This window comes from Eucyclogobius newberryi, unplaced genomic scaffold (genome assembly GCF_026437365.1).
Source record: "Eucyclogobius newberryi isolate DKJ021-1_F unplaced genomic scaffold, fEucNew1.0.hap1 SCAF_8, whole genome shotgun sequence".
NCBI classification, from domain to species: Eukaryota; Metazoa; Chordata; class Actinopteri; order Gobiiformes; family Gobiidae; genus Eucyclogobius; species Eucyclogobius newberryi.
The window spans coordinates 25,918,431-25,933,067 of record NW_027316500.1 but is presented as its reverse complement, the minus strand read 5'-3'; the positions used below and the strand labels follow the sequence as shown (position 1 = coordinate 25,933,067).

Genomic DNA, 14,637 nt, shown 5'->3' with positions numbered 1-14,637 from the left:
TAATATCACATATAAGTCGCTCCGGAGTATTAAGTATATAAGTATAAATGTAAGTATCTCCGCCAAAACTATGAAAAAAGGTGCAACTCATAGTCTGGAAACTACGGTAAATAAAGCCGTGACTTGACCTTCATCTCGGCCAGGTACTGCATGCCTCTGGAGATCTGCCAAGCGAACGATATCAGATCTCCCATGGTCAGCGCTCGGTCGTCGGGGTTTTCCAGATAGCTGGAGTTCCGGTTGGCGTCGCGTCCCATGTAGCTCGGCCCGACTTTACGGCTCTCCCGGAGGAAGTTTCGCAGCGATCCGAATTTGGCGTATTCCACGATCAGATGCAGAGGTCCTATCGGGAGGAAAAGGCACCGTTTAGGTCTGTGTTTATGTCCAAATACAGTGTTTTATAATCGGAGCGGTGGTTCAAAGGCGAGGAAAAGGGAAGTATTAAGCTTTCTAAGTAAAACTATTCGAGAATAAAGATTAGATTATGAAGATTTTTGCCAAGTTTGATTTAAAAAACAGTCAGACAAGACACTAAACCTCTCTCGACACGTACGCTTTCACCTAGAAACAACAAAGTACTCACATATTCACTTGTATATTTACATTTCAGCCCTTAAAGTAGCACCTATACACATCAAACTTTACTTTAACTTGTGCTTCAGTAGATTTTTACAGATTGTATCGAATGATTTGTCCAAGTCTAACTCAAAGCTCCAATTATTGAAGCTTTAACTCCAAGACATGAGGTGAAATTTGAATTTTACGACAATTTTCAGGAAGATAAAGTTCAATCAAACACTAAATAAGAAATCCAAAATCCCCTTTGTCCGATAAGTTAATTTAAACCTGGTTCTGTCCATTTTCCAGATTTATAAGTGCAATTTTTAGCAATTTTTACACATAAAATGCCCTTGTTTTATATTAAAACATTACAGCATGATACATTTACATTTTTCTCATAAACTGTGGAAGAAGTTTAAAATTGAGGGCCATATACAGTACTTTTTGCCTGTTTTAATACATTCTGATTTATTTTAGTGCTTTACTTGTATTTGAACACTACATTAATAGATTTATGAATGAAACAAACAAAAAAACTGCATGTAATAAATCAAAGTAAGTTGATAGCAGATTATTACATTGCAAATACATGGAAAATAAAGCTGTAATAATCAATAAATCTTTACAATCTATACGTATTGGTTTAAATTAGATGACGTAAAATAGCTTTGGAGCAATAATTGACCATATTTACATTTGTTCAGTGCAGTTAATGTGAAATTTCTCTATTAAATGAAAGGAAATGGTAATAAATGAATATATTTGCCCGTGTTTTATACCATACACGCATGAAACGATACATTTATCCCGGCTAAAACGATAATGGAAAGGTTTCCTGCACAGAAATGGCCTCACCGTCCTGGCTGCAGGCGCCGAACATTTTGATGACGTGCGGATGATTGACCTGCTTCAGCAGCGTGAACTCCGACAGCAGGTCCCGTAACTCACTGTGAGAGGCGTTTTCTATTAGACAAAGAGACACGGGATTAAAGCCATGACGGCATTCGTCACGTCCCACGTTTACGGCTCCGTATTTCACCTTCGCCTCTCGCTCAAAATAACAGTTTGAATTAGTCAGAGTTGGTCAATCGCAATTATTTAGGTGATACAATGTCTGCGGGGGACAACATATTCTGTCCACTATGTCCACGAACATGCTCTGAAATACATTTTTACATGTTTTAGCATTAATAAGGGATTCTTGATAAAAAAGGAAGGACACAAATGATCCCAATATTCACACAATTGTACGGCAATTGGTTAAAAATGCTCTAAAAAGTGTCCGTAAATGCAGAAATATCACTTTGTACACTTACTTTAAAGATTATGTTGCAAATATTTGTGCTTTATCAGCTCTATTTGTTACCTTTTTAACAATGTTTTCATTTTTTGTGGTTATACTGTGCCTCCCACCTGTAATTTCCATTATAAGAACTAAATAGTGAATCTACTTCGGTCTCGATCCTCCAGAGACTGAGCGAAAAGCCTCTTCTGTCGGGCTCTTCTCACCTTTGAGCATTTTCACAGCCACAGTTGTGTATCCGGCTTTCCCTTTCAGCCTGAACGCCGTTGCCTTGACGACCTTTCCAAACTCTCCCTCTCCCAGAGTTTTCCCCAGCACCAGGTTTTTACGTGGAAACTCCCACTTCGGATCCTCCTGGAAACACAGAGTCAGGTTCAGTCTAAAGCTCGACTTCTTTTGTGAATAACACAAGTTCAACAAGATGATTTTAAAATGTATTTCATTGTCAAATTAACTTCATAAATGTTGTTATTTGAGTCCAATCCTTGAGAGTCGGTTCATCCTGTGACATCCACCTCTTTGTGAAAGTCTTTTGTCCTGCTCCAAAAGCACTTTCCAAACGGATCCATCCATTGTTTCCATTGCAGAGTTTTATGTCCCAGACAGTTTTCAAATGTGATGTTAATGTTGAACATCATTTGCAGTGTTTATTAAAGGTGGAATGGACGATTTTTTTCAGCAATTTTTTTTCATATTTCCTCGTGGCGTGGATAAATCATTTGTCCTGCCACGTATCAATCATAAAACGCACCTATCGCTCACTATCGCCTCCTAGTTCCCTCAGTGTACGGGGCAAAATGAAGATGGAGAAAGACAGTTCGAGCTGACACAGAAGTGGACAGAAATCTACGGAAGACGAGAGATGTGATGCGCTCCGTTGCGCTAATAAACAAACGCACGTGTGTGTTGTATCAGTCCACACGGGGGAGTGCGCATGCGCACTTCCACCTGCGTTCTCAAATCGCCGAAAAATCGTCCATTGCGCTTTTAATCTCATTCAAAGATTTAATCAAATACATGAATAATTACATTATATTCTAAAATACAAAATGTATATGTAGATATGTTTTTTTTTCTAATTTCAATCAGAATAAGTGAGCTTTGTATTAATTTCTATTTTATAGTTTTACTGGTTTTATCTTGTTTATGATTAGTGAGATAAACTGAGAATTATTTGATTTTTGTGTTATTGTTACTATGGTTGTCTCTGTGTTTCTGCAAAGCACTTTAGAAACTGTTTGTTTGTAAAATGTTCTATATGAATAAAGTGGATTGGCTGAATCAGATATTACAGTTCCTTTGACCACTACCGTATTTTCCGGACTATAAGTCGCACCCTTTTTCATAGTTTTGGCCCGGGTGCGATTTATACTTATACTTATACTTAGACTCCGGAGCGACGATATTCAATATTATTTGTGATTTTCACACTTGCAACTGCATTTCATACTCCAGTGCAACTTATATATGTTTTTTTCTTCTCTATTATGCATTTTTTGGCTGGTGCGACTTATAGTCCGGAAAATACGGTACTTTGCTTTGATTACTTTAAAGTAACGTTACTCTTACTCGAGCACATATCTTGGCTACTGCGGAAACAACACGCAATCCTCTTCGTCCAGTCTGCAAACAGAACCCGGTACCTCGTCGCTACGGAGAACGCTAACCACTCTGCCACCGCGCCGCCATGTCCCTCCGCTTCTACTCACGGGTATTTTGAAGGTGTCGGTCTCGATGGACTCCTGGGAGCCCCTGCGGAGGTTGTTGCCGGGGAAGCTGATGGGGTAAGCCTGGGCCGGCCTCCTGAAGGTCATCTCCGCCGAGGCGATGGGCGGTTTGGGCGAGTTCTTGTGGTACCGGTGGATGAAGTAGGACGAGAGGAGGATGGACACGACGAAGGAGAGCAGCAGAGCGGTGGCGACGATGGTCTTGCACATGTCGTCGCAAATCGCCACTGGAAACAAACGAAGAAGAAGAAGAAGAAGAATCAGCAGCGAAGACACACGATCGACGGCGGGGACTTTCAGGGAGTTTTGCGCTGACCCTCGTCGTCCACTTTCTCGCAGAAGCACTTCTCCGTGAGGCAGTAGCAGGTCCCGTACCCGGCCTGGATCCCGTCCCGGATGCCCCGCTCGTGTCCCCCCACCACCGGACCCCCTGCACAAAAGATCGGGAGAACTTTTTTACGTAGTGTCGTATTCAAACGCGGGAACAGAGCGGCCCGTCGCGTCACTCACTTGTGCAGTCCTGGGGGCAGATCGAGGGGTCTTTGCTTTCGACGGCGTCACAGAAACTGTCGGGGCACGTTCGCAGGTCGGGGGAGCAGGTGGAGTACGATACCGATATCCCTGCAACGAAATGAAGAAGAAAATGAGAATATATACGTGGAATAACATTAAAGGCGTGTTGTATGATGTAGGTTCATGGAAAATAAGTAAAACTGTCGCCAGTAGGGGGCGTAATGAGTCCAGCTGCTGCACACAAAGGAGCAAAGCAGTTTAAATTTGGAAAAAAATACAATCTTGAATAGGAAAATAAGTTTTAAAAAAGTATAAAAGTTGATAAAAGTATATAAGACGCACCCCGGCCAAAACTATGAAAAAATATGGAAAATACGGTAGTTTTTTTTTTTAATATCTCGATTATATTTTGACTTTATTAAAATAAGATTTGCCAGTGGAACAAGCATCAAATATCTTGTTTTACTTAAAATTAGAGAAAGACAAACATTCTAACTGATGTGAGTCAAAATATACCAAAATCAAGTTAAAAACAACTCAATTCTATCACTTATTATCTTATTTAAGTCTCGTAAGTAATAAGTTAATTAGCTGGATTGTAAGGAAATTAGAATGTTAAAATGATCAAAACCATTAAAAAACTCCAGATGTGTTTTTGATTAGGGAAGATATCATATCGCAGTAAGAAGTTAAGCGTAGTATTTGATTTTTAAGGAGAGTTCCTTGTACCTCTCGCCGTGCCCTTTCTCCACTGGCACCGCCCGCTCGTGGCGCCCAACCCTCTCACAGATTCACACTCGCCGCGGCGTTTGTTTCCGGCGCAGGACGAGAACTCCTGACTCTCCTGAAGCGCTTTAGCCGCTGTGGACGACACGGTCAAAGAGCACGAGGTCATTTCTTTAACCTCATCGTCATCGTCACAAAAGTAAAGTGCAACGACAAGTAAAAAGTAAAGTTATCACGCGATAGTTAGAGAAAAGCTCAGAAGGAGAAGGCAGAAGTGTGAAGGAGCCAGCCACATTTTACTTTTATCATTACTGTAACGGATGTTTGAACACAGAATAACATATTTAAATTCAATTAAGTCTCATTTATAAAGCGTACGTACAAAATGAGGTCCAAACGAGACTAACCTGATGTTCCATGATAATTTGGGATTTAAAAAAAGACAACTTGAAGTGTGATTGTAATATCTGAATCTAAATCTGAATATTGTTCTAATATCTGAATATCTGGATCTAAATCTGAATATCTGGATCTAAATATTTCAATCTAAATCTGAATATTTCAATCTAAATCTGAATATTTCAATCTAAATCTGAATATTTTTTGTCTGGGTTTCGTTCCCACGCACTTTTTGAGTCAAGAGTTTCATAAATGAGACCCCTGATCTGTGGAAAGATGAGACCACTCTAGGCAAATAAAACAAATGTCATATTGTGGAATATTCCTGGCAAAGCAACACACATCTCCACGGAGACGGTCACGTGACGGAAAAGGAGAAAACATTAAAAGTCACTGAATAGAAAGTGGCATGACTTCTACATTTCCACATATTTCTCCAGTTGTTCAGTTTAAAGTTATAAGTGTTTTTGTGATTAAACCTCTCTGTTTTTGTCTTGTTCTGCTTATGTTTGGTAGTTTTAAAGTGTCCCTCACCGTCCCCCTCCAGCAGGACCAGGACCTGAGCGCTGGCCTCCTCCTGCGTGTGCCCCTCTTGGGCCACCACGGTGTAGAGCAGCTCCTGACACTCGGGACGTCCCAGCTGCTCCGTGTCGTTCACAAACAGCAGCCCCCACCGGTCGTCCGCCGCCTGGGACACGCTGACCGCTCCGTAGCAGGACTGCAGGCTGGACGACAGGTTACGCTCGGGTAACTCCAGGCGATACGAGACGCCGAAGCCGTCGAACTCGGGACAGTTGTCCACGCACACCCGGCCCACCTGGGAATGATTGGAATGTAACGCTGGAGTGAATCCAAGTTTAGATTAATACATTTAATACATGTTTGTTTGAGGGTTTTGGACTCAGTGATGAAAATGCAGGAGCATTGGCAGAGAAATTCATGATTCATAACAAAATCTTGCACCCTTTTTCATTGTTAAAGTCCTCAAAATGGTGCCTATAGCAGAAATATGTGACTAAAACCCATGAATGCTATGAATAATACTTACTAATTTAGATGAGGACTGGTAAAATTAATATCTATTATGTTATTATACAGCTTTTTGTTGTGAGACAGCTGTTAATAATGGTGTAGTTACTGATCAATAAGGATATTTCTAATCAAAATTCCATCAAATCAACTTTAATTAGTAGCTCGGAGCCAGTTTAAAGGGCAAACATCATGCATTATTTGTATCGCTATTTACAACAAACAAAATTAGACTGAGAATAGCTGAGTTTTGGCGCTATCTACTGGCTCCAGACAGAGTTTAAGATAATCATTTCAATGCATGTTTCACGCTGGCCTCTTCTGGGTTCCAGCACGTAGTTGTACTGATCGTGATTAGACAGGAGAATTTCACAGAAAGAGTCTGCCGATGATTTATGGACTTAAAAACAGCAGAGAAGATTCTCAGAGCCACTTCACACATCGAGAAAAGTAGCTAAATGCTCCTCCAGGTATGTTTCTGATGAGGTAACAACGCTAGAACAGAGTAAATAGCTCAAACAAGTAAAGCATCTTAAGTAATCTAATAAAATCCTGTATTATGAACAGAATTGGTTTGAAAAATATTTACATTTTACACTATGCTTGTCACAATATCACATTTTAAGAGCGATAAATTGCTACAGAGAATAATACTGAAAATAATTTATACCACCAACACAATAACTTTAAAGCAGAATAATTTCAGTAAAGCCTTTTATAAATGTGCAATATTGTTAAACACAAGCTGCAACAAATAAATAGCACAGAGAAACACAAATGGCACATAAAGTTACTCATTCGACCCTCTACAGCTCAAATCTTAACTTTCTAAAGCAAAAATAACAAACTGGTGCAAAGAAAAGGTACGCACGGTGAATATTGTTCCATCAGCCCGAATCCCTGCTATTGTGACATATTTGTGCCATATTTGAAACTTCTGTAACTTTCATCCAGTAAAAGACTCACCTGAGCGTAACCGGACGCGCGGCGCGACACCGTGAACACCTGCGTGACGTTGGGGAACAGGATCTGCACCGGTAAAATGGTGACGTTGAAGTGCAGCAGGACGGTCCCTCTCGGGCCGGGATACGTCGTGTCGTTCACCAGGTAATGAAGCTGCACCGAGCGGTTCTCATTCACAAACAAACTCCTCTTCAGCACCAACTCTGGAAGAGAAATTACCGTAATACTATCAATACGTGTCTGGAGGAGGATGTGTGTGTATGTTTATGAGGCATTAACAAAATATGAGAGTCGTCAGATGCTATGAATACAAAATAAAATAATAGTTAATCCAAAAGTATTTCCATTGGTGTTTAGAATGCATGTTGCAGCATATGCTTGTGAACTTACGGTAGTCATGGACGGTTTCTCTGATCCCTGCCAGAGCGTTCTTCTTTTCCCTGAACGTTCCCTTTAAGTCGAACGTTTCTTTAATCCACGGGTCACTGTTGAGCGACGTCCAGACATATTTGTTCTGACTCTGCTCTGGGTAGATGGGCGTCAGGTCTCGGTCGTACACGTACAAGGTGCCGAACAAACCGCCCTGGAAAAAACAAACACGACACACGCAATAATCAATAAACAATAAACAATGCACTTGATAATCTGCAATTTGTCACCATGTTTTAAGAAGCAGATACATTTTTACAGCAGGTTCTTAGTTAAACTACTTCCTTGATATGAACTATACCCATTTTAATCATCGAAACAGTGAATATGCCAAATGTATTGCATAAACCACATTTCTCTAAACACAAAATCGTAATGAAATAGTAAATAATACCCATAAAATACTTGATATATCAACATACAATCATTTAGTATCACTAAATTTAATATCACAATATCAGATATATTTTTTGTTTACCATACAGCTGTAATACAGTAGTTTGTAAAGTAGTACGTGGTATTTGAGCGATCTTGTTTATGTTTATTGTTTCGACCTGCCTGGCTGTTCAGAGGTGGGCCGTCCCGGATGACCTGGGCTGAACACAGGTTTTTAGATAGAGACCCGTCTTCCCGTATTTTGGACGGGGCATTTTAAAATGTGGACGGCCATTTTCGAGTGCAGGGACGGCCATTTTATTAATAAATCTAAGAAAAAAAGGGAATATTATCATATTAAATCGGGCCGGGAAGCATTTGACAATAGTCCGCCATTACAGTTTACTGTTTACAAGTGAAAATGTGCATGCTGCGCGCTGATTGATCGACAAAATTTGCGTGGTTGGCTCTGATTGGCTGCCGAGCCGTGGTCCGGAGAATGCCGGGGTTAGGGCCTAGTCTGCCCCCGTATCCCTGGACAAAATTATTTGGATGGGGCGTTTTCAAATCCTATCTAAAAGCCTGCCCGGCGACCTCTCTCCTCTCTCCAGGACGCCGGACCCAGACCCGGCGTACGCGTCCAGGTTTGTTATTGTCAATCTACTGGACGTTACTCAGACGCTCAGAGGGTCATAGCACGGGCCCCCGACCAGGACGACACACCCGGCAACACCCTGGTTAAATCCTAGTGCAGAACAGTTTCGGTGCTCATAACGTCCGACATAAACAATGACACTTAGACAAACCTTGGTCCGGTTGTAGCTGATGGCGATGTCTGCCGTGTCCGTCCCGTTGATGAAGGGGGCGTTGTCGTCCTCGTCGTTGACAAACACCTCGAGCGGCGTCTCCAGCTTGGTGACGACCGAGTCCGTCCTGATGGTGCAGACGAGCAGCAGCCGGTACCTCTCGCCCTCCTCCCGGTCCAGCGGCGCCGTGACGATCAGCTCCCAGGTCGAGTCGTTCACGGCGAACGGGGCCGGGGACTCTACGCGAGACACGCCCACATTTGTGTTAATTTGCATGTTTCAATGTTCGAATAATGTCATCAGGAACCAAAACTAGGACCGTTGATAGAATTGACATGATAGAATATCGTTTGAATGGTCAAGAGTGCTCAAATTGTCACCTGAAAACGGAAATCCATGTGTAATAAGTCAAATAATAACTGACAATAAGCTACAGAAACATGGCCACAGACAGTAAACAGAGACAACGGGTCACCAGCATTTAAGGATGTGATAAACCTACAAACACGTCTACAATTTCTCAATTTCCTCCATCTAGAATCTTTAATATTAAACAAAATTGGTTAAACATTATAAGACAGCTAACTCCAACAACACCTTTAAAGAAACATTACAAAATAATAAAAACAACAGATATTTATTTCTATTTTGTGATATTATTAAGGTATTTTACAGTTTCTACCTAATTTGCCACAAAATAAAAAACACCGCTTTCGACATAAACCAGTCGTTATCTGATTTCTGGAGTTGTCAGATTATTGAAATGTCATGTCATTCGATGTGAGAACAGGGCATATGAATTTGTTCTGATTCTTTACACGTTCACAACAAAATTATGCAAAAAAAGGACAAAAATGAATGAGAAAATGTTACATTTGTTGTACTTTTTCTTCCAAACACGATTTGCTGTCACCAGATGATCAGATTTCTCTTGGGTTATCTCATTATTCGAGTTATAAGTTACCATACTTCTGGCCATTGACAATATCATCCCTTCGTTCCCTCACCTGACTCCACGTTGTAGGTGATGGTGTAGTTGGGACACACCCCGGCTCGGCTTAGCCTCCTCAGCTGCCTCAGGGCCCCGGGGAACCTGTTCTCCATCACGTGCGGGATGGAGGCGTCCCGGTGAGGGAAGCACAGCTCTTTGGGGTCGGTCTGTGCACAGTGAGGCACCGAGGCGTTCACAAAGTCCAGGATGACCCGCGCCGTCCTCCTGTGGCTGCACTGACTCCGGCTGGAGCTCGAGGGCAGCACCATCGTCCTCAAGAACAGCTTCTGCACCGACCACGACTTCTGATCTGTGGAGAAAGGGACGGGAGCGTGGTTGTACTTTCAGTGTGCGGTATTTTCTTTTTAAAACATACATACAAAAGGCCAAAAGAAATATACTTTAGGGCTGAGCTGATACGGTAATAAAAATGGCCTCAAACAAAGATATTTCGTCCCGCCCACTCCTCTTATTGGTCAGGCTGAGTGAGTGACAGGAGGCTATTACCAACCGCAATGAAGTCTGAGCTCAGAAGAAGCAAATTACATATGTTAATACCTCTTCAAGACAGCATAAAGCAGGCCTGTCCAAACTACGGCCCGGGGGCCAAATGCGGCCCTCATAACTGTTTCTGTTGGCCCTTTGACTTCCTGCAAAGTTGGTTCAAACAATAAAAAATAGTACTTTTTACTGTAAAATTTTAAAAATTCAAGCATTTTCATGTTATACTGACCTAATATTAATGTTCCAAGTCTTGTCAAACAGTGTCAAATGCAAAGTGTCTAATGATTCACTTTATTGACAGGTTTTCTCTCTGCTCCGTATCAGTTTCAAAATGCGGCCCTTGGTGAAAAAGGTTTGGACGCTCCTGGCATAAAGAAACAATCATTCACGAGCAGCATGATCAAATCGCGAGCCGGCTTCAGTAGAATTGTTGTGTAATTTTTCTTTGCATATCGCCAGCGGTTTAATGCACAACACACACAATGTAACACAAGTTAAGGTCTAATATGCATTGATTATTACATCTATTATTACATCTATTATTACACCCTCACCCACTCTACCACAAGAGAAAATACATTTGTCGGCTGCAGATTACACCACACTCGACTTGAATTCTGAAGCGAGCTGCCAAGACGTTCACTCATTTGGCAGACAAAGAGCTGCAGACATCATTTTAATAGTCTTTTTGTGAGTGGATGTTTTGACAAATTAGACATTTATTAGGATGTATTTGTATTGTTATTGGAATCTGATATGCTCTTAAACACATGCACTTTGGAATAGAACGTTTTAGAACTTAAAATAATGTGTCGAAAAGCACATGACTTCCCCCATCGAGATTGGTGCTAATCGCAATAAATGCTTTGTAATGAATTAAGATAAGATAAGCCTTTATTTGTGGGGAATAAAGGGGGAAATTCCAGTGTTGTAGGTACAGAAGTAAATAATAAAGAACAGATAACTTATAAAAAACTTTAAAAACACTCTTAATAGAAAAGCTCAAGTGAATGTGCAAAAATATTTACAAAATTACAATAAATAGAGCACAAAAAGCACAGCCATCTCTCACCAGCGCCGGAAGTTAAGTGAATTAATGCGATTTGACGGTAGAAATGCTCAAAAATAAAAGAGTGCGGTGATGATTTATGAATTAAAAACAGTGCGGGAGATCTCTGAGCTCTACCTAAGACGTCACAGATCTGGGAAAGTTGAAACGGAGCATTTTTGTGAGGAGCAGAGAAGACGAGCTTGTGAACAGGACGAATGAAACAAGAGTGAACGAGGCTGAACACAACTCCGGGTCCGTTTTTGACCAGGGAACATGTAAAAACTAGACTTTATAATGTTTCTCTGTTAATATAAAAGGCAAACTCCAACATATCTCTTATAACGAACTCCACGCCCCGGTTTAAGTGTCGGGTTTACGGGACGCAGCCAAAACAATCACAAGAAGCGTTTCATCTTGAGGTACTTTTCCTGATGACTTTGCAGTTTTTACAGGCTTTAATCACATTATCATCCAAAGCATAAAGCTATGGCCAAGAACAGAGCGTAAATGTCATGACCAGATTTACTTTCATGTTAGCGACAAGCCACGCGGGAAGCTACACGACTTTAATAATATACTAGTGAGGTAAATACACTAGAACTGAGGCGATGCGGGCTTCTTTAAAAGGTAGATGTATCAAATATCTATCCACAGGTTTATTGCGGACAGTAAAGTGCTATTGGCACGGTGCACTTAGCAGAATCACAACTGCTGACTCAGGGCCGCGCTGGGCTCAGAGTGACGAGCCAAAAAACAAGAGGTGCAGAGAAAGTTGGAAGATGTTTAGTCCAAGAAAGAATGGACTTTTTAACCTTTTCTTACATAATTTTTCTTAAGACTAAATGTAATCCTCAATTTAGATAACAAGGCATTCCCACACACATGTTAAACTATTGAATTATATGTATGCATTGCCTTTAATCTGGCAGATGTTACTTATATTCATGTAACAGGTGGTTGTTTACTTGTTGCTTGTACAAGTTACTCCAGAACTGACCCGTGGTAGTAGTAGTAGTAGTAATGAAAGAAGAGTAGTAGTAAAGATGAGACAGGAAGGCCATAGGATCATCATGAATCGGGATAATTCAGGTGAGAGCAGGTCGATGTGGTACAAATCATCATCTCATTCCTGTGACTGTGAAGATACTACTGTGATCAAATGGCTACAGGAAAACCATGATATTAATGTTTTTGCCACATTGACCACTCCTACTTTATCGTTCAGAAAAGTTGATTTCATAAAGCTGCTCACAAACTAGGAAGAGTCTTTTATACAATGTGAGTACAAGTGAATCAAGGACTATTCTTTGTGTCGTTTATCCTAAAACCGTGATGTTTTGTGATGTTTACAGTAATTATAATACTAAAATCTTGTAAAGTAAGATCCATAGTTACAAGACTAACAACACAAGGAGAGATATTTGTGCAGAAGGATGAAGTGTGTTTAGTCCCAGTGTTGATGTGCACTCAAACTCAAACAGTACAGTGCAATCAGATGAGTTTATTTCTGTGAAGGAGGCGCTAATTGGTCATCTACCAATTAAAACAACATTAACAGAGTTTTGTGCTTCGCTCATTGATTCTGCAGAAATCCGCGTGATCACTGTGACAATTGTTCCTTTCTTGTTTCCTCATGAACAGCCATGTCTGTTTTTACACCCTCCCAGATTGGCTAATCCACCTGTCAATCACACCCATCTGAACTCGCAGAGATGAAAACAGTGGTCAGACTGGACTAGAACAGGACCGGTGTGAACGCAGCCTTAAGCACAGAAAGTATCATTGGTCCTTACTGAGCAGGGCGAAGTCGCTCTCCTCCAGCGTCTTGTTGAGGGACAGGACGCCGCTGTGAAGGTCCATGATGAACCAGGAGCTGTAGACCGGGACTTTGTGAGCGCTGGTCCAACACAGGTAAAAGTGAGGCCGCTCTGAGGCGCTGTCCAGCAGAGAGTGGAGCTGGAGGAGGGGCGTCCCGGCCGACTGTCCCACGTAGACCGTCTCCGTGTACTCGGTCTGAGGGAAGTACAGACACGAGACTCCTGCGGGGACAAGAGCCAGACCACGAGTCAATGCAGAAAGACAGAAAGAAACGGCCGCTGCTGTCGTTCTCACAAGTTTAAGGGATTTATTTACCAATGTATTGATTAAGATGTGATTTTGTGAGCCATCGTGGAGGTCTGATTGATTATAAATGATGTACTGATGTCAGACCTGAACACAATAAATCTACCTACAATATACAAAGTTTAATGAGCTGAATATTCAAAGATGAAAAGACAAAATCTGATCTGATCTAACATAGAATAGAGGCTAAACCTTAACACTTAACAACATCAACATGTGAATACAAGATTTGATTATTTAGTAGTTCTTTCTTAAAGGTGAACAAACAGTCAAAACATAAGTAATATTGAAATTTTGCCTAAATATCAAGTATATTGTTTATTAATTTTATAAAATGCTGCAACAAATGAATGCAAAACGAACCAATAAACTGCTATAAAGTGTATAAAATAAGATTGTTGCACTTCTGTAGGTCATTTTACAGTCATTTCACATTTGTCTGATACTTAAACCTCAACGAATACATTTAAAGACCTTGTTTTAGCACATTTATGTTTGATTGACATACCATTGTTATCGGGATATAATAATAATTAATTTTTAACAGTCCTAAAACACATGATAAGCACAGTTTTTCCAGCAGTTTGACAAAAACGAGAAACATTTTTTCCAACAAAATTTCCTCCCAACATGACATTTTGTTCTCCTTTATTGAGATTTTCCCATTCTTCATCCGTCACATCTAAATCACCCTCTCTTTCCCATTCGTTTTTAATAAATATATAGTAAAACAGTTTAGATTATTCACGCATTTACATCATTTAGATATTATTCCTCTTGAAATCCAGTCAGGACACACTTCTTGGACAAGAACGCGTACATTTAAGTTCATGTTCTTATATTTATATTCATATACATATCAATAACAATTTCACAGAGGACTACTTTACTCAATGAAACTAACACAAGAATCAACTTCATTCAGACACGGCCGACCGTCGCTACAGCAGAACAAAACAAAAGAAAGCTCTAAATCTATACGTTGCAACTGTAATTATAAGATCTTATCCATAAACACTGAGTGGAGTTCTATTACAGGAAGTGGTTTATGTCACTCGTCAATCACACATCCCTCTGAACGACACACATGACATGAACGACATGTCGGTTCTGCCTTCGTTAGCGGAAACGGAGCG

General features: G+C 40.7%; 1 protein-coding gene across 2 annotated transcripts in view; it reads right to left on the bottom strand.

The window, feature by feature from the left end:
* Nucleotides 1-14,637, bottom strand: part of ret (ret proto-oncogene receptor tyrosine kinase) — a 63,719-nt gene that overhangs the window by 12,818 nt on the left and 36,264 nt on the right. The window contains exons 2-14 of one of the 2 annotated variants that reach the window (XM_072436607.1): nt 13,171-13,413; nt 9,839-10,132; nt 8,832-9,070; nt 7,612-7,804; nt 7,225-7,424; nt 5,764-6,046; nt 4,834-4,965; nt 4,102-4,212; nt 3,908-4,021; nt 3,574-3,818; nt 2,071-2,218; nt 1,417-1,524; nt 129-343 (exon numbers count right to left, since the gene is read on the bottom strand). In XM_072436607.1, coding sequence (XP_072292708.1) covers nt 129-343; nt 1,417-1,524; nt 2,071-2,218; nt 3,574-3,818; nt 3,908-4,021; nt 4,102-4,212; nt 4,834-4,965; nt 5,764-6,046; nt 7,225-7,424; nt 7,612-7,804; nt 8,832-9,070; nt 9,839-10,132; nt 13,171-13,413 — 2,525 coding nt within the window. Of the gene's footprint in view, nt 1-128; nt 344-1,416; nt 1,525-2,070; nt 2,219-3,573; nt 3,819-3,907; nt 4,022-4,101; nt 4,213-4,833; nt 4,966-5,763; nt 6,047-7,224; nt 7,425-7,611; nt 7,805-8,831; nt 9,071-9,838; nt 10,133-13,170; nt 13,417-14,637 lie in introns of both variants that reach the window. The other variant, XM_072436606.1, reaches the window with a different exon arrangement.